This window comes from Polypterus senegalus, chromosome 11 (assembly GCF_016835505.1).
Source record: "Polypterus senegalus isolate Bchr_013 chromosome 11, ASM1683550v1, whole genome shotgun sequence".
NCBI lineage: Eukaryota > Metazoa > Chordata > Cladistia > Polypteriformes > Polypteridae > Polypterus > Polypterus senegalus.
In genome coordinates this window covers 23,305,571-23,325,347 of record NC_053164.1, presented here as the reverse complement: position 1 = coordinate 23,325,347, position 19,777 = coordinate 23,305,571, and the positions used below count along the sequence as shown (strand labels likewise).

The 19,777-nt window shown below is 38.4% G+C and overlaps 1 protein-coding gene across 1 annotated transcript in view; it reads right to left on the bottom strand.

The window, feature by feature from the left end:
* shkbp1 (SH3KBP1 binding protein 1) overlaps positions 1-13,988 on the bottom strand; it is a 34,588-nt gene extending 20,600 nt beyond the window's left edge. Inside the window, exons 1-8 of the mRNA XM_039770106.1 lie at positions 13,905-13,988; positions 11,852-11,862; positions 11,749-11,802; positions 10,879-10,924; positions 7,295-7,368; positions 5,454-5,512; positions 2,054-2,134; positions 79-243 (exon numbers count right to left, since the gene is read on the bottom strand). Coding sequence (XP_039626040.1) covers positions 79-243; positions 2,054-2,134; positions 5,454-5,512; positions 7,295-7,368; positions 10,879-10,924; positions 11,749-11,802; positions 11,852-11,862; positions 13,905-13,988 — 574 coding nt within the window. The remainder of the gene's footprint in view (positions 1-78; positions 244-2,053; positions 2,135-5,453; positions 5,513-7,294; positions 7,369-10,878; positions 10,925-11,748; positions 11,803-11,851; positions 11,863-13,904) is intronic.
* Positions 13,989-19,777: the final 5,789 nt, after the last annotated feature.

Here is a 19,777-nt window from a genome sequence, read left to right as displayed (position 1 = left end):
ACCTAATATTTTTGTCAGTTTCAACTTGGTTCTATTTGGTAAGCTAACAATTTTATTTATTTAAGATATGCTCCTTACCACTTGGTCTCTCCTCCAGCAACTTTCCTAATAGACCTGTATTTCCCAGATTTGGAGGCATAGTGTTACTCCTACGCACTGGCACTCTCTCTGCCAAGGTGTTGCGTCCATTAACATACTGAGGACCTGCCACACTATGTCGATTTATCCTCTTGGCTGGGTATCCTACAGAAAGGCAAAGCATATGCATATACATCCTCAAAGTAGACACATGAGTTTATACATCTTTTACTGTATGTACCACTGTTGTCTGCTGTCACTTTAACAAATTATTTTAAATAGCACCTTAGGGTGTTGTACCATGTTAGCCATTCTAGATGTAATGAGAAGTCAAGCGAAATGACACCTTTTATTGGCTAGTTAAAAAGATACAATATCCAAGCTTTCATTTTGAAGCATTACATCTTGCCTGAAGAAGGGGCTTGAGTTGCCTCAAAAGCTTCCTCCATATTGTAATCTTTTTAACTAGCCAATAAAAGGTGTTATTTTGCTTGACTTCTCATTATACCTTTAAAACCAAGTACTCTTTCCCCAAAGTAAAGCATTAAATTCTAACTAAATTCACTAATTGTGTTTCTCTGTATATTCAGACCATCTTTTTCTTCATTGCTAGGGACTGCTTTGAAAGTTGTATAAAATACATTCTTGATTCATAGTCTTAGTTTCTTGCAATTTAGTGCAAAACTGTAGCATTTAACTGGAAGTAAAGCCAAAAAAGAGATGGCAGTCACTTGTAGGCATGTTATTAAACTGCAGGAGGAAACAGTTTTGAACAAAAATAGATCCTCCAAACTACGCTAAAACAGTCAGGAACTGGACCAATGTGCATGTGATTTAAAGTGGATACACTATTCTCTACAGATATTTTAAGATGTAATGGTACATGTATTAAACTATGCAGACAGAATGGATATGACAAGGTTTCGTCTTCTATGCTGAGTTCCTGACATTTTCCCAATCCCAAGGTTTACGACATCCCACAAAATACAGAAATAGAGAACCATGCTGGTTTTGTAACTTTTGTTTGCATTACTGCTACTGTAAGTTGCATCAATAAACAGTAGATGGCAGTGCTGTACAAACCAAAGACTTAATAGTGTAGAAAGCGGCCAACTCTGATCCTGGAGGTCCACAGTGGCTGCATGTTTTCCTTAATCCCACTTTCTTCACCAGTGACCAGTTTTTGCTATTAAGTAACTTATTTTCCCTTTAGTTGTTTTTTTTAAGACTCACTCCTCAAACAAAAATGAAATGCGAAGCGAGCCACTAGAAGACCAGCTAAGCTGAGGACTTAAACTCCAACCAATTTCACTCTAACCAGTTTCTCAATTAGAAGCCTTTTCTTGTTGTTAAATTAAAGCAATTATTTAATTCCAGGACTTGTTGGTACTCATTCTGTCACAGCAGACATTACCAAAACTGGTGATTTTCTTTTTCTACCAGCTCTGTCAAAATGTTTTGTGGACTTGAGGACATCAAGATTACGAATAACTTCGCCTTTCTTTATTTTCGGAAATTGTATGATGGATGTAAGTTGCCTAGGCATGTGTTGGCTCATTTGTATCTCATTATTGTTTGGCTGCTAATTAAAGAAAAGAAACTATTGAGGGGTCTGAGTCTTAAATAGTAAGTTATTTACAATTAAGGCAAAAGCTTTAATTACCAGCAAAAACTGGTCATTAATTAAGAAAAGGGCTCAAAATGAAAAAGTACACCTGAACTTCAGGATCACAGTTGAACATCCCTGTTACAGTGCAAGGTATCATGACTGTGAAAACCCAAGAGATAGTAAAAATGTCAAGGATGAGAAATACAATATAATTCAAGAACAAGTCTTAAATTCCATACTTTAAAATTCAGATGTGGAAAGTGTTTGACAAACTTACTTTTAAAATACAAAACTGCATGCAGTAGAGGAGGAGGAGGAGGAGGAGGAGGTGCAATACAAGGTGTAACAAAAAAGCTGAAGGCTCACCTGGAGGAGGCAGGTAGCCATTGAAGAGCACATTCCCACATGACGACTTTTCCAACTCATCACACAGCTGAAGCTTGCGAACTGGGGTGGGAAGAAACATAAACAAGAAACAATGAGATATTACTGCTATACTAGTTAAGCATGTAGATTGCATAATACATGTGGATTCTAGAAGTGTAGGTTAATTCCAAAGAATTACCAAGGGCAAGGGAGGTACAGTGGCATTTAATAAACTAGAATAGAAAATAAAATGGAATTGACTAGTCAGTAATTCCCAATTAAATGCTTATTTCAGGCAGAGCAAAAGTGGTGAGTGTCATTTTGAAAAACTATGGCTTCTTCCAGAATTTAGTGCTGTGGTATGATTACTACCGACTGACTGAGGTGAGCTGAACACATTGCTGGGTGCAGCCAAGCCAACTTAATGCAAATTAATTTTTCTGTGCAGACATGCACTTCGGTGCATGTACATGTATAATACAATCACTTGTATGGAGCTCACTATATATTTTCTCTTAATTTTCTTTCCAAGTATTTAATTAAACCAAATAGTGCACGATAAACATACGCAGGTGTAAATGGAAACAAGCTTAATGGAGAAATGCTGAATTTCTTTTGTCATTTGCATCTGATTGCTAATAAGGGGGGATTAAAAACCAAGACTACAGCCTTTTAAGACTAAAATAAGCAATAAGGGTTCAAAATCTAAACGAGTGAGACAACTAAAATGAAGCAGAAGTGTTACTTGAGCAGTTAGGGCCTCTTATGAAGCAACTGGGTTGGAACAAAAACCTGCAGCCACTGTGGCCCTCCAGGAATGACTTTGCTCACACCTGTTCTAGAACATAAGGAAGCTCCAAAATAGCCTAGTCCTTCAAGAACAAGGATGAGTGAGTCGAGGCTCACTAATTTGCCAACAGTTTCGACTTTTCCCAAAGAAGAAAATCGGCAGGATTACAATATAATTAAAGATGCAAGGAATCTGGTTAAATCTTTGTGTGTAAAGGGCAAGGATGACCATCAGCTCTGAATGCGCATGATCTCCAATCCCTCAGATGTCACTGTCGTAAAATCCATCTGTAATGGATATCATGACATGGGCTCTCAAATACTTCAGTAAACCTTTGTCAGTCAACACCATTCGGCTCTTCATCCACAGATTTAAGTTAAGACTACAATGTAAAGCAGAAACCATACATCAACACTGTCCAGACGTGCTGCTGAATTCTCTGGGCTCGGTCTCATCTGAGATGAAAAGCAGCATAGTTGAATTGTGTTCTGTGGTCTGACAAGTCAACATTTTAAATAGTAGTTGTGTTCTCATTGACAAAGAAGCAAAGGACCACCCAAGCTGTTATTGGCATCAGGTCCAAAAGTCAGCATCTGTCAACTTGTGGGGGCGTGTCAGTGCCAAGGGCATGGGTAACTTGCACATCTGTTAGGGCACAATCATGCAGAAAGATATGTATAAATTGTACAGCAGCATATGCTGCTGTTTATAGACACCATTTTTCAGCAAGATAACGGAAAACCACAAGCAGAGAGTGCGAGTGGTTGATTGTCCTGCCTGCAGTCCTGACTTGCGTGGCACATTATGAAGTGCAAAATATGGCAATGAAGGTCCTGCACAATTGGGCAACTGAAGACCTGCATAACAGATGAAACCTTAACCAGCTTTGGTGTTCAGTGCCCAAACTCCCAATAAGTGTTACTAAAAGTACTAATCATGTTACACAGTGGGAAGCACTATAATGTCCCAACTTTTTTGGAGTGTGTTGCCGTCATCAGATTAGACAGGAGTATTTTTCTCAAAAAACAATTAAATTCAATGACAAGAAGGAAAACATTTCAATGTTAAGATGTTAACTGCTAAACTTGATTTAACTAGTAGTAGGCAATCTATAGATAGATGCCACCTACTGGTTATCTTGTAAACTGTAGTCGGGAATGTAACACTAAATACAAACATTTTCACTGGCAACACATTTAAATAGAGGATAGTGGCTGTCTGAAGTAAGAATGAAAAAAATCTGTGGGGCGTCTCAAGACGGAATATTTCACTTTCAGTTACTTTTTCCTTATTGGTAATATTTTGTATAACATTTATTTTTCACAAAAATAATTTAAGTATTTAGAATCACAATGAACCAAATAAAGTTAGGTAAATAATTAGCATCTCATTACAATGAAGTTCACATAGAAACTGCAACATTGGACTGCAATTAATTGTTTAAGATCTAACTTGTTACACCCATGCAAGTTATTCAATTTTCTGTTTCATGCACCAGCTCATGCACTAACTCATATAGTATATTGTTTTTTAAAAGAAAACAAATTTTTAATCCGAGTTTTGCTCAATAACAAAAAGCATAAAATAACACCCCGATTTTACATTGGCATCAGAAACAAACTTGCCTATTTTCACTGTGGCAGACAATGTGTTAAAATGCATCTACATATTCTATTTCTGCTGTGCAATTTCCTATGATGGTGGGATTTCTATGAGAAATATTGACTAGGCCAGTACTGGTGACTTTCTCGTCCAGTTTCCAAACTCTGCCATGGAGTGCAGTACAGTGCAGTTGGGGGGCTATTAAGGTGAAGTTGCAAGGGGCCAAAAAATTTTTACAAAATAAGTCTAAAAAATTATCAAAAAAATATTACGTATAATTTGTCATACACGTGCATCTTGGGGACAGCTTAAAGGTTCTGGTGGTGGTAAGTTCTTGCCAGTCCCATAGGTGGAGTTATTTACTAACGCCTCATCTCTTCCTCCCTCCCTGGATGACTGACATTCTTACCACCTCTGATGTCACTTCTGGTGTCAGTCCCCTTGGACCTGCTTCTTCCTGCTAGCCTGTACTTAACAGGAAGTGTCACCATCTTGGAGCAGTCACTTTGAGGCTCGCTTTTCATTTTTCAATGAGTTTAGATACTGCATTTACTTTCAATTATACACGGTTTTCCTGTGAGTGTACCAACTCTTTATGCTTGTCTGTGTTTTTCACTACAGCTTATTTGGGGTGAACTGATTATCCTATATTTACCTGAGGCAGGAATGGGCCAATTTAGGTTTTCCTTTTGAAACAATCAACAAAACTCCTTATTAGCAAGCTCCAATTTCATAAGCATTTCTAATTTAATACTCAGGAATGTATTTTTCTACAATTTTTTTAGGTATGCCTATTTTCTTCAATGTATTCATATATTTAATATATATGTAAACATAATCAATGTGGATGGGGGTCATGGAATGCCTAATATCTCTGACTAGCAAGCCATCACACTTCCCAAAATTCTAGCAAAACATTTTCCCCAATTTGCTTTACCCACGGCCCCAAGTAAAGTGGGGTAAAGTGCTCCAGGTAAATTTTCACTGTTCAGTTCAAAATGACTTTACCTAATGGTATTATTCCATAGAATTCAGCCTCATGCATCAAAAGTCGGACATTTACAGATCTAAAAAGAAAACACAAATAAATGAATGCATAAGAAAACCAATGCTGAGGAGACAGCTTCACAGTAAACCACACATAAATACTACTGACATATATTTTAGACGAGTCATTTCAAAATGTAGACAAAGGTATTCATTTTACTTTCAGCATCATGTACTGCAACGATTATTCACTTTTGAATCTTATGTTATGATATAATTAATGGGCAAATAGTTTCAGTGACTTGTGATGGCCTATCTTACTGCATTGTGGCCTAGAATCTACAAATCATCTGGCATTCTGCATATAAAATGCAATGGTAAAATTTTAATTGACAGGGGAGGTTGGGAGCATGCACTGATACACTCAACCAACCACCTTAGGATCCCAAATTAAGACCTGAGCGCAGCCATGCAACGGGCGACACCTCAGCAGAACACTAGTTCAAGTTTGTTTTTTGTTTTTTTTGTTTTATTTAAAAAAAAACACAGTGGTCGGAGTGTTAATCCTGCCACCAACCCCCAATTTTTTCCCTGCAAGTTGGAGGACCAAAATGATAGATAGGCCTTATATCATATACAGTGCTTTCAGAAAGTATTCAGACTCCTTCGCTTTTTACAGTTTTTATGTTAAAATCATTTAATTTTTTTCCCTCATTAAACAACATGCAATACACAGGGTGACAAAGCGAAAACAAATTGACACAATTATTTAGACCCTTTGCTCTGACACTTACAATTTATCTCAGGAGCATCCCATTCTATTAATCATTATTGTTTGGTGTCCACCTGTGTAGAAGCTCTCATAGCTGACAGAGTGAAAACCAAGCCATGAGGTTGAAGAAATTTCCTCCAAAGCTTAGAGACACAGGATTGTGTTGGGAAAATTTTTCTCCAGCATTAAAGGTTCTCAAGAGAACTGTGGCCAACAAAATGTTTAAGTGGAATTAGTTTAAACAAACACAAATTTTCTGAAAGGAGGCCAATTGTTGGAGAAGGGCCTTGGTATGAGAGGTGACCCAGAACCCAATGCTCACTCTGGCTGAGCTCCAGAGAACCTATGTGGAGATGGGAGATACTTCCAAAAGGATAACCATCACTGCAACACCCCAATAATCTCTGACTTTTCATCTCATTCATTGGTGCAAAGTCTTATCTTCAATTCAGAAAGTCAATACAATGCGACGTGCTCCGATTCTTCTGGAAGTATCTATTTAACAATATTAAAGTAGAAAATGCATTCAAAGTTAATTCATCCATTCATCTAAAAGGTAACAGAATTGGTTGCAGCTACGCACAATCCTGTAGTAGACAACGCAAACTCAGCATAAAAGGGTGGATGAATGATTCACTAGAGCTCTGTAGTCACCTGTAGTTAAGCAGCCCCTCAGTATAGTGGTGCTATCTCTTCAAGGATCTTATGTAGATCTAGTAGTAGCATTCCAGTATCTTAATTGTGCTAGGATCTCATCTAATGACCCGCTCCCAGGTTACTAGAGACCACACTTAGATCTTTACTTAACTATATTTCAGTGGTCTCACTTCACCAAAATGTTTTTGTTACAACCTCCTCCGGCTCCTTAACCTCTTAATAACTTTTCAGCACTGCGGTAACCTTCTACCCTTTGAGCACTTTCAGCTACATTATTTGTATGAAAATGTGCTATATAAATAAATGTTGTTCTTGTTGTTGTACCCTGGTTGCAAACAAAATTGTTAAACTAACAAAGGGTAACAGAATATAAAGCTCATTTAACCTAAATATTGCATAAGCCTTTTTTAATAGTGAAAGACAAAAATCATACCCAGGGTGCAGCTCTTTGGTTCGAAGGAAATTCAAAATGGGAGCAAAAAGAGTGGGATCTCTGTCAATGAATATCTGAAGACAAAAATGAAACAAAAGAGAACATATATACAAGAGGTCTAAAACACATCTTGCTAAGAAACAGCTGGAGTTAAAATAAAAGCTGTAAATCAAGACTTAGTGGCACAATGGATATTATGATGAATAGCCTCCTCAGCAAACAGGATTGTGATGAAACAGTGGACCCCACAGACAAACTGCTTAATTCTTTCACTATTTATACAGTATGCCAGGTCAAAGCCACTGTACACTAAAGCGAACAAGTTTGGTTTTATGCATATTGAATAAATTACAACATTTCTATATGCTACATAGTAAAATGCAAAGCTATGGATAAACGGATGTGGCAAAATATACAAGACTAGCCAACCCGCGGCGTAGCATACACCGCATAATCAGGCCGCTTTTTAAATGATTTTTAAGCACAGAGGAAAAAATAAACATTTGAAAAATCCGTAATTTAATAAACCACCAAGAAAAATAAAAATTGCAACAATGCACGCTACAAACCATCATACAATTGTCCGTGACTGAAAACCGGAGGAGCGCCATCGCGCTTTCTCCTTCCAAAGCGAAGGACAGGGTTGAACGGCGCTCGTTCAGTATGCACTGCCCGCTTATGTGCCCGCCCCAACTCCCTACCTGAGTCGTTTTCGTCTGTGTGCAGTCCACACGCACCTGTGAGTCACGTTGACTGTTAATTTTCCAAACACCGCCTCAGTCGGTTTCCACGTTGATTTTTCATTGTTCTTTGCGGTTCCGGCTGCTTTTTTTTTATATATAATCCACCAAGTCACCCGACCATGGGGGGCTTTACAAAGGGTAGGGACGTAATCAGTGCGAGCGTATGACCCGCATGTACTGGGAATTTCTCGTTCGTGGGGAACAATTGGAAGCCACGATCTCCATCACGAATGGGGTTCAACTGCCTTCCCGCGCCGGGTAGACACACATTGATCCATTCAGTGTAGCGCGCGTGCAGTACCGGACATACAAGTGCATCACAGACCTGTTAATGCTCAATCTCACGTGGCTGAAAGCCACTTGTCCCTCTCAGAATTTGGACGCCGACTGTTGTTGGGTCATGTAACTATTTAGCAGGCGGGAGTCTCGTTCGTTTTCAGAAATAACCAGCCAAATTGCTCCACCAACTAAGAACTGCCATGCACCACCACCCACAGAATCGAGAAAGAGCTATCAATCTGTCAATCCTGTCCGTGTCCGGGCCGGGTGAGGTTTCCTGCATTGAGTCGGGTCATGGGAATGACGCTGCCGGATCGCCTGTTGAGGGGCCTGCATTGGTGAAGCAGGTGAGACGATAATGAAACAGAGGCACAGGGCTTATTGGTTTTTAAAGACTGCTTCCTTCATTGGGTTTTAACCAATGCACGGAACGAACCAACACACAATCGTCCGTGCGGCGCTCAGGGTGGAACGGGAGGAGAGGAGAAGGACATCCACTCCGCTCCCTCCGTCATCCTAGTCTGCTGGTTTCTCGTTCAGTATACACTGCCTGCTCATGTGCCCACCTCCAACTCGTCACTCGAGTCTTTGTACAGTCCAGATGCATCTGTGACTCACGTAGACTTTTCATTGCTCTGTGCGGTTTTGGCTGCCTTTCTATATATAACCCACCAAGACACTCGACCACGGTGGGAGGGGGGTGTGTACAAAGTGCAGGAGTATCTAAGAAGACGCATGTTTGTCGCGGATGCGAATTGCTGTATGTAGCGTGTAAAACAGTTTGCTATAGTGCACGCGGCCGTGCGTCCTAACCGAAAACTCGTTTTTTAAAGACTGCTCACTTCATTGTGTTTTAACCTCAGTTGTAAAGGAACGTTTTAAGGATCCCATGGGATACCCTGCAAACAGTTTTACACGCCGCATATGGTGATTCACCTCGCGAGAAACATGCCTCTATTAACAGTCAGCGTGGGTGGAGCTGAATGTGACCTCTCGACAGACAAATATAAATGACACCGGTTTTTCTGTGTCGTCGCGTCCGAGTTGGTGGGCGTGGCTGTGTGAGTTGTCGTCGTATCCAATGGTCTTGGAGTTGGTGGGCGTGGCTCCTTTCTGCGTGCTTTCCATGGTTGTCTTGCCTTAGTGAATTATATATATATAGATATTACGAATAGCAACAATCACTTTAACTGGTGTATTGTTGAAGTATGGCTAACATTCAGGGTGTTAACCTTAAGGTGTTAAATCTCAGGGCCAGGTCTTTCTCTGTTAAAATTGGGAATCGCTTTTCTTCCTCAGCTCTGTTAGCATGTGGAGTTCCCCAGAGGTCTGTCTTGGGTTGTATGCTGTTCTCTCTTTATATGCTTTCTTTGGCAAATACCTTGAAGAAGAAAATACTCAAATTCATCAATTTATGACTGCACAAGATACTCAACAAAATTATTCCCTTAATGAGCTTTTTAATAAATAATAATAATATATTTTATATATCACCTTTCCCATAGAGCTTTCTTCAGCTTAATGAAAATAAAAGTGAGCAGTATATTTTTAGCAAAACTGATACAGTCAAGAATTTGAATTTAGGCCTTGGGATGGTCTTATTTGTAATTGTATTTCAATTGGAAGGGTTTATTTTTAATTCTGTTTAAATTCAGTTGTCAGGAAAAATTTTATCATCAGAAGCTACTGTACTTCGAACCTCAAGGCTAGTTATTCATCCCTTTATTACTTTATTATTAAATTACTGAGTTTTAATCAATCTGCATTTTAGAATGCAGTTGCTAGGATGCTGACTTGTACTAAGAACAGGCACTGCATTTTGGAAATTTTAGCTGTTCTCCATTGGCCTCCTGTGAGGTGCAGATTTCAATTTAAGATTTTGCTCTTGGTTTACAAAGCTCTGCATGGTTTGGCTCCGTTACCTTACGGAGCTACTCTGTCCAGAATGAGTCTCAAGATTTTGAAGGTCTACGGGACAATTACTTCTGACAATTTCCCCTTCTTGTCTTGTGTTCACAAGATGAACCATAACCTGTACGCCATGGGGAATTGTGAATAAGTGCATCACTCCAACGTTTAATGGGAGCATGACTATAAGAGGCAGACAGGCAACCAGTAAGCAAATGAAGCAATAGAGACAGGAAAGCCGACAACACCAGATGGATCAAATCTTATTCGCAAAAAATAAAGTCTTAACTGGCAATTACTAAATGAGAGTCGGTTTGTTCTCATGTATTAAATATGACTATTATATAAACCTGACTTGATTTGGTTTTTCTAACTATCATTTAATGCAAGTCTAGATGCTACTCCTTTTTAACAAGCTTTCTCTGTACCATAATGTTAATTATTTTCTTAGTTTCCCACACCAACAGCATCTTTAAGATCATTGTTAGGATGCCATTACACTAACATTTTGTGAATTGCCTCTTTTATGTCAAATACTGTGTCTCTGTCATTCTTGTTCTGTACTCTGGGCTTCACCAGATGCCCCTTGCCTAACAGAGCTATCAGTATTCATTTAATGAATAGAAATGACACGCAGCACAAGGAAATACTTACAGCCCCTGTTTCATCTTTCAAGGATGAGATTCTGCCACTCAGAAGGCTGTTAAAAAATGACAGACAATTACAATTAATACAAATGGTTACTCATACAGTTCAATGCAGGGTGCATGTAGGTTTAAGAAGCAAATCAGTAATCATAAAGGAAGTTGAAAAAAACATTAAGAGAATGTTGTGGGGTAAGTAAGTGTGATTAAGGGTATACTGACTTTCTAATGCCGTCATCCCAAACAAATTAATTATTAGAATGTTTTTAAAACATCTTAACAGGGACAGCAGCAACAAAAACATGCATGTTAGCAAAATCATTCAAGTAATCACTAGTAATGAGTCTTCGTGTAAAAATAAACAATATATAAATCAAACATAACATTTTGTTTGAAATCCAACTCAATCCAGTTAAGAGCTGTGGGACACTGAAGCATACTCACACAGCACTGAACACAATCAAGGAACCAATGCTGGCCAGGACACTAGCTCACTGATGCACAAACTCATACACAAATCAACACTCATACGAGGCCAAATTTGAGCCCAAAAGTTAAGGGCCTTGGGGAGATGGAAGGTAAATCAAAGACCCTAGAAAACAATTCATGCAGATTCAGTGAGAATTTGTGAGCTCCACATGGACTACAAATGGGAGTAAGAATTACACTGAATGTATGAGGCAGCAGCACTGACTATTGTGCCACTGAGCCACCCAAGCAAATATAGTCATATTCAAAATAATAACATAAAAATAGGAGTTTATTTGGTACACATTTTTCAGTTTCATATATTTTTAACTAATACAGTTCCTCTTTCCGATGTGTCAGTATTGCAACCACAATTTCCAGCTGGAAAAAAAAAAGAGACCTTCAAACTAACCTTGAAAAGAATGAATCTGGAACCCAAGTTAATGTTTGCCTTGATGTACTGAATCTAAAAAAGAAAAAAATATTAATGAAAATAAATATAAAAGATACCGTACTTTATCTGCACCTGCAAAAAAATTCAAGAATAAATGAGCAAAAAACATAGGAATTGAATGTTTTCACTGAAATGTGGGAAAAAAAAAAAAACTTACTGCTAGAAAAGTGGAATGGCTGTGGGTTTTCACTGATAAAAATGTATGTCTATTTTAATAATCATAATAGACACATAGGTATAATACTTGTTGACATTTTCATATAATTACTATTTTGAGTGTAAAGGTCTGGGTTTCACTCTTAAGTAATAATGTGAGCTTTGTTTAATGTTTTGCACTATATCTCATGTTGTTGCCAATTTGGGATTGATAAGTCACATCTACAGTACAATGCATATAGAAATAAATAGCCTGAAAGAAAGACACAGACAGCTGTATTTACTCAATGCAACTTATAACAGCCAAGTGAAAGATATCAAAGCACCATGATGGACGGATGGAAGGCACTGATAGATAGATAGATAGAGTTCTCCTCAAATTTTATTTCATTGCAGACAGTATGAACACAAAATAATTCATGGTTTTTTTTTTGTCAACATCACTTGATTTGTAAATAAATATCCATTCTTGCCATTCAGGCTTGCAACACATTTCAAAAAAAGTTGGGACAGTACAGCATTTACCACTTTGTACAGATCCCCTGTCTTTTAACAACACTTAAAAGACATTTAGGCATTGAAGAAGTCAAGTGACTAAGTGTTGCAGGTGTTAGTTTGTCCCATTCTGCCTGCAAACAACGTTTTAGGTGCGCAACAGTATGGTGTCTTCGTTGATGCATTTTTCGTTTCAAAATGCACCAAACATTCTCTATAGGAGACAAATCAGGGCTGCGGGCAGGCCAGTCAAGCATCCGCACCCTCTTCTTACGCAGCCATGCCTTTGTTATGCACGCAGTATGTGGTTTGGCATTGTCTTGCTGAAATAAGCATGGGCGTCCCTGGAAAAGAAGTCGTCTTGAAGGCAGCATTTGTTCCTCCAAAACTGAGATATACTTCTCAGCATTGATGATGCCATCGCAGAAGTGCAAGTTACCTTTGCCGAAGGCACTGACACAACCCCATACCATGACAGACCCTGGCTTTTGGACTTGTATCTGGCAACAAGTCTGGATGGTCCTTTTCCTCTTTGGTCCGCAGCACACGGCGTCCATTTCTTCCAAAAAAGATGTGAAAAACCGATTCGTCTGACCACAATACACGTTTCCACTGCACAATGGACCATCCCAGATGCCTCCGAGCCCAAAGAAGTCGACAGCGCTTCTGGACACTATTTATGTAGGGCTTCCTTTTGGCACAGTACAGTTTTAGCTGGCATTTCCTAATGTAACTACGTATTGTAGTGCTTGAGAGTGACTTCCTGAAATAGTCCTGAGCCCACGCAGTTATATCATTTATTGATGAATGACGGTTTTTAATGCAGTGCCGTCTGAAGGCTCGGAGATCACGGCCATTCAGTTTAGGCTTGCGCCCTTGGCCTTTGCGCACGGTAATTTCTCCAGATTCCCTGATTCTTTTCACTATGTTATGCACTGTAGAGGGAGACATGCCCAAATCTCTTCCTATCTGTCTTTGAGAGACGTTTTTCTTCATCATTTCAAAGATTTTTGCCCTCACTCGGTGGCAAACTGGCGACCCTCTGCCCATCTTTGATCCTAAAGGAGTAAGCCTTTCCTCGATGCTGCTTTTGTACCAAATCATGATTGCAATCACCTGTTAACATCACCAGTTTCAAATCACATCATTATTTAGTTATTATACCTCATTACTACCCCTGAACTGCCCCCATCCCAACTTTTTTTGGAATGTGTTGCAAGCCTGAATGGCAAGAATGGATGTTAATTTACAAATCAAATGATGTTGACCAAAAAAAAAAAAATGAATTATCTTGTGTTCCTACGGTCTGCAATGAAATAAAAGTTAAGGGAAATTTGTAAATTACTACTTTACTTTTTTATTCACATTTTCCGCACTGTCCCAACTTTTTCTGATTTGGGGTTGTACATACATATATACATACATACATACATACATACATACATACATACATACATACCCACCCATGTCAGAAGTTTGTCAAACTCCTTTTTGCTTTGATTCCAGCCATGAGTCTGTTGGGATTCTTTTCTACCAACTTTGCACATCTCGACTGTGTAATATTTGCCCACTTATCTTTACAGAACTGTTGAAGCTCAGTCAAACTGGATGGTGAATGTTGGTGGACTACAATCTTTAAGTCATTGCAAAGATTTTCAACAGAGTTTGTGTCTGGGGTCTGACTCAGCCATGCAAAGACATTCACCTTTTTCTCCTTCAGCTACTGTGTGGTCAACTTTGCTGTGTGCTTCAGGTCATTGGCATGTTGGAAAGTGAACCTTCTTCCCATTAACAATTTTCTGGCAGAGGGCAGCAGGTTTTCCTGAAGAATTTGATGGCATTTTGCCCCATCCATTTTTCCTTCTACAGTATCTTGACAAGTGCAGAGAAACACCCCACAACAGGATGCTACAACCTCCATGCTTTACTGTAGGAATGAATGGTGTGTTCTTTGGGCGATAAGTTGTGCTTTCCATCAGATGTACCATTTGGAGTTGAGGCCAAATATTTTGATTTTGGTCTCCTCTGACCACAACACCCTTTTCCATTTGGCCTCTTAATATTCAAGGTGCGTTTTGGCAAAGCTCAATCAAGACTTTATGTGGCCTTTCTTGAGAAGTAGCTTTTTTCTTGAAACTCTCCTATATAAGTCACATTTGTGGAGAATCTGTGATATTGTTGTCACATGCACACAATGACCACTCTCTGCCAAAAATTGGTATGACTGCTTCAAAGTTGCCAGAGGCCTCTTGTTAGCCTCTCTGTCTAGTTTCCTCCTTGCTCTTCCATCCAGTTTGGAGGAACAGCCTAATCTGGGAAAGGTCCTATTGTACCAAACACATTCCAGTTCTTGATTATGGACTTCACTCTGCACCTACAGATTAATAAATGCTTTGAAGTTTTTTTTGTCTCCATCTCCTGACTTTTGCCTGCCCACTACTTTATCCCTGAGATCTTCTGACAGTGCCTTGCCACCCACAGTTGATTGTTTGCTTCCAGCTGCACTTCAAAGCACTGAAATGCTCCAGGAATAGGTGAACAAATCAGAATGATTACAACTGATCACAGGTGGAAGCCAAATAACTTAGTGTGCAATGGAGAAGGTGATTAGCTACACCTGACTGAGTTTACAAGTATTGTTTAGGAGGGGGCGACCCTTTAACTATCTCAGTAATTATGTTTATTTTTTTTTCCTTAACTGTTACTATTGTATCTTTCACTTGACTGTTTTAAATTGCATTGAGTAAAAACAGCTGGAAAAACATTTTTGTGTGTATGCGTCTTCATTTCAGGCTGCACATCAGCAAAATGTGAATATTTTGAAGGAAGTGATTCTTTTCTAACCCACTGTATCTACCTATTTTGATCCTGTGACTGGACTGACCCTGTGCCTTAAATTTTAGGACTACTAGCTGTGTTTACCATTACTATCCATGTATTATTATTTCAAAACACAGCTGTGAATTTTAGTTTACACTGATCTGAGCAAGTAACATATAGTGTGTGACCCACAAGAGAAGCAGCAGGAGCGTCTAGAAATGGCTATAAAACAGACTCACATTTGTTATGTAATGGAGATATATGAACATGGAGACAGTATGAAAAGCTTACTAAAAGTCTCACAAAGCAGGCTAGGATCCTCAAGATGCCCAAGTATGGCCTTGTCCATGACAGCCAGACCCCAATTACCACAGACAGACTTTGGCCTGCACAGGCCTAGAAAAGGGGCCTAGGGTTAAAAGTTCAATAATATACTTCTAAATGTTCCAAAACATACCTAGAGAGAACTCATATATATAACATCTGTCTTGATTAAATAAGTCCAAACAATGAATTGTTATAAAGTAAAGAAGTTACTTTAAAGAATGCACAAAATTAGTAAGAAAAATTAAACAAGGTCAAAAAGGTTTTGTCAAAATGAAAATCAAAGCTGAAGTAGTCCCAAAGTATAACCCAGAACGAGTAATCGAGAAAAACATAAAAAAATTAATAAATAAAAGGAAAAAAAATTCTCTCAAAACAACTCGAGCAACACTCAATGATACACTTCTGTGTCCCAAACTCAATATAAAAGCAGACGATGGGCCCAGCAGTGACGTCAAGGTGAGCCCAACTCCTGGGTTTCCACCCACAAAACCAGGGCTGTGGAGTCGGAGCTGGAGACAATTTTGGGTACCTGGAGTCTTAGTAGGCAAAAATATACCGACTCCTAATAAATTTAAATTGCAAAAAAAAAAAAAAGTACAGCAAATTCAAATGTTCCATTTCACAAACAATAGTCATAATTAAGTACTTCTCTGATGTAAGAATAAAGCCCAGTGCATAGTTGTATTACTACTAGTGTGAAGTTCAGCTGAGCTATTATACAACCTGATGTTCACATATTGTAATCTGGATTATGGTGTATTACAAAAAGTGTTTTCATTTTATTTCAGATATAATGTGTTTAACAAGTTAATTTGAGTGTAAACAAGTGTAATGATGTAGGTGGAGGTGTGTGCTATGGCCTGATGTGTGTTCAGGGGTTCTGTCTGCACTCTCCACATATGCTCCCACTCAGGGCTGAACTTTAGCATAACTTTGCACACCACCTGTTCTAGAACATTTTGAAATTAAAAAGGAACAGATTCTATATATTGTGACAGAAAATACGATAAACAGAGATTGTGAATTTACCCTTGGGGATTAATAAAGTATCTATCTACAGGGTGGTCCAGATCTAATTATGCAATTTTCATTACGCTATAACTTATTAAGTTTATTACATAGAAAATAACCCGAAAAATCCCGGACCATCGAGAAGTGTGCGAACTGACGACATGAAGAATCATCTTCGCAGCGAACTGGAATCGTCCCCGCAAAAATCAAAGTCATCCAGACGATCTGGATCTGCATAATTAGATCTGGACCATCCTGTATCTCTCTCTAGATAATGCTTCTAATATGATAAGCACAATTGAGAAAATGAATAAAGTAGATGAAGAAAGTGACAAACAGATATTAGAAGAAAACAGTTCTGCAAGTATTGGAGTAAGTGAAACTGAAGAGAAGAGTGAAATTTTGGATAACATTGCTGAAGAAGTATCTAAGCTTATTGCTATTCAACAAATGTATTGAGCTGTTCATACTCTGCAACTTGCAGTAAGAGAATGGATTGAAAGATCGTCATGCAGTTTCTCTAATTGGCAAATTGAGGCAAGTAACTGTTGCAGCCATGGCCCCTAAAACAGATGCCATTTTGAAATGACGTGCTGAAAAAGGAGCCATTTTGGATCAAAAAACACGCTGTGGAAGCACTTATTTGATGGTAAAGCGTTTGCTTGAACTAAAAGACTTTCTTGAAGAACTGGACAATGAAAATGTTTTATTAACTGAAAGCCAGTGGAAACAAGTAAAAAACTGGAAAGTCTACTGTCACCAAGAGGTTGCAATATGAAGATTTAACACCCAGTAATTTTTTTCTTGAAATGGAACAGCTTGATATATTGCCTGAACAAAAGTGGAGGGTCAATAGCGGATGGTAGGGCTGTTCGATATAACGATATATATCGGATGACAATATGAAAACGTCTATCGCTGCACATTACGCTATTGTTTGTTTCGTGGTGTTGCAAAATGAACTGTTTACGGCAATATTTTTTTCATTGTTTTGATGGCCACCACGTGGATGCAGACACACTAGCATGGCTGATGAAGACGAGGCAACACCAGGTAGCTCCACACAGAAGGACCTTGTTCCTAAACGAGGGGCTACCTCTGTAGTATGGAGATGGTTTGGATTTGAAGAGTCTGACACGGACCAGAAAGCGGTACTGTGCAAATTATGCTGCAAACCGATCGCTACCACAGACTCCAACACGACAGACCTCTTCTACCACCTCCGCAAAAAGCACGTGAGCGAGCATGCAGAGAGTTTACAACTGAGAGGCAGGCCACGTAGGATATTACAGTTGTAAAGGTACTATTTAAACGAGCATGTTAAAAGCTTGGAAGATTAATTGCTACCAAAACAATTTGCTTAAGGCATAATTTTCCTGCAGCGTTTGCTGTCAGCGTTAATCTTAAAATTACGTTACGCCACAACTGCATTATCTCGGCAAATCTCCGTTAGCGAGTTACCGCGGATCGCCCCGTGCTTGGGGCTGGGCGGCATCAACACGTTAGCGCCGTCCAGTCCCACGCACGGGGCGATCAGCTGTAACTCATTAACGGAGATTTGCCACACTACGATGTGCAAATTAACATTTTACTAGAATGTAGCCTAAAAATATTATATTTAATATTATATATTTAATATATTTTTGTCGTAAGCCTTATTGCTGCTACAGTTTGAAGTACAATGTTTACATTTGGTTTTGACAGTTAATGTTAGACTTGTATTTATTTTGTTTAAAGGGTTTATTGGCCTTATATAGTTTAGTTGTTAGTGCTTTGATCCTTTTATATTTAATATATGTTGTGAGAGTTATTGCTGCTACAGTTCACATTTTGTTTATGTCAGGCATTTTATATAGCAGTATTTTATATTGGGCCTTTAGTAATTTGTTTTTGAAAAGTGTTTTATATTTGATACATTAACATTTTATGTTTACATTCTAAGTCAAACTTTTGCTCAAATGTTCTAAATAAAAGAACAGAAATAATTACAAGTTGAGTACTTCTCATTTTTGATTTTTTTAATTTAAATGAAAAAAAAAGGAGTGGTGATTATATAAACTATTCACTGAATACAAAGAAAATGTACTATATCGTGATATCGGGATATGAAATGAAATATCGGGATATAAGATTTTGGTCATATCGCACAGCCCTAGCGGATGGCATCGTAGCTTCAATGAAGAAAAGAGAAGGTCTATTACTGGATAATCAAATCTTGTTAGGTGCTATTTATGTTGATCCAATGAGCAGTGGCCAGATTGCTAATGGAAAAAAGGCAGTTCATATGAAGGGATTACTACCTGAAACACCACCACTGGATGAAGCTATAAGCACTGGTAACTCAGGATCATCCTCTTCAAATGAAGAATTAGACTTTAATTCCCACTTGGACAAAATGGAAGTTTCAAAAGCAAAATGAAGTTGTCTATGTGTGAAAGATAAACAACAAGTAAATGTCCACATAAAGAGATTCCAGCAGGAGTTTTTTAAAGAATTAAAAGAAGTTGAAAAGTATGATCACTCATCAAAACTGACTGTAGAAGAAGTCATCCTTGTTGATCCAGAGATTATTAGTGATGTGACTAGAACTGTAACAGCAATGCCACCCAACCATGTCAGTGTTAAAAGACTATTTTCATCTCTAAAAATAATCAAGTCAGATTTAAGAGCTTCTATGAAAGAGGATCTGGCAGAAGCCATTCTGTTTCTTTGAACACTGCATTGAGTTAATTTTGGATTTAACATCTATTCTACTCAACAACTGTATTTCAAGTTTAATATATAAATTGTTTTTTGTTCATGTACTTAAGCTTTGTTTTTGTTTTAAAACTACTGAAGAATGAGGTTTATATCTTTTGAACTGGTAAAGTTCTTATTCCTGATTTTTATGCATGCTGCTACTTTATAGCCACTTGATAAAAAACAATAAATAAAACCTTTTTGTTTTCATTTTTTTGTTTATTGCTTAACTGGCCAATACGGTAGAGACTCAGCTTCCTAGCCAGTTGTTCTGTGGTTAAATGAGGTGTATGTTGCCTTCCTTCAATCAACATGGAAAACACATTAGCATATTAAATACAGAGGAGTCGGAGTCGAAGAATTTATCTACCGACTCCACAGCCCTGCACAAAACACAATGAATGAAGGAACATTTAAAGACACAGCTCAAAAGAAGAAT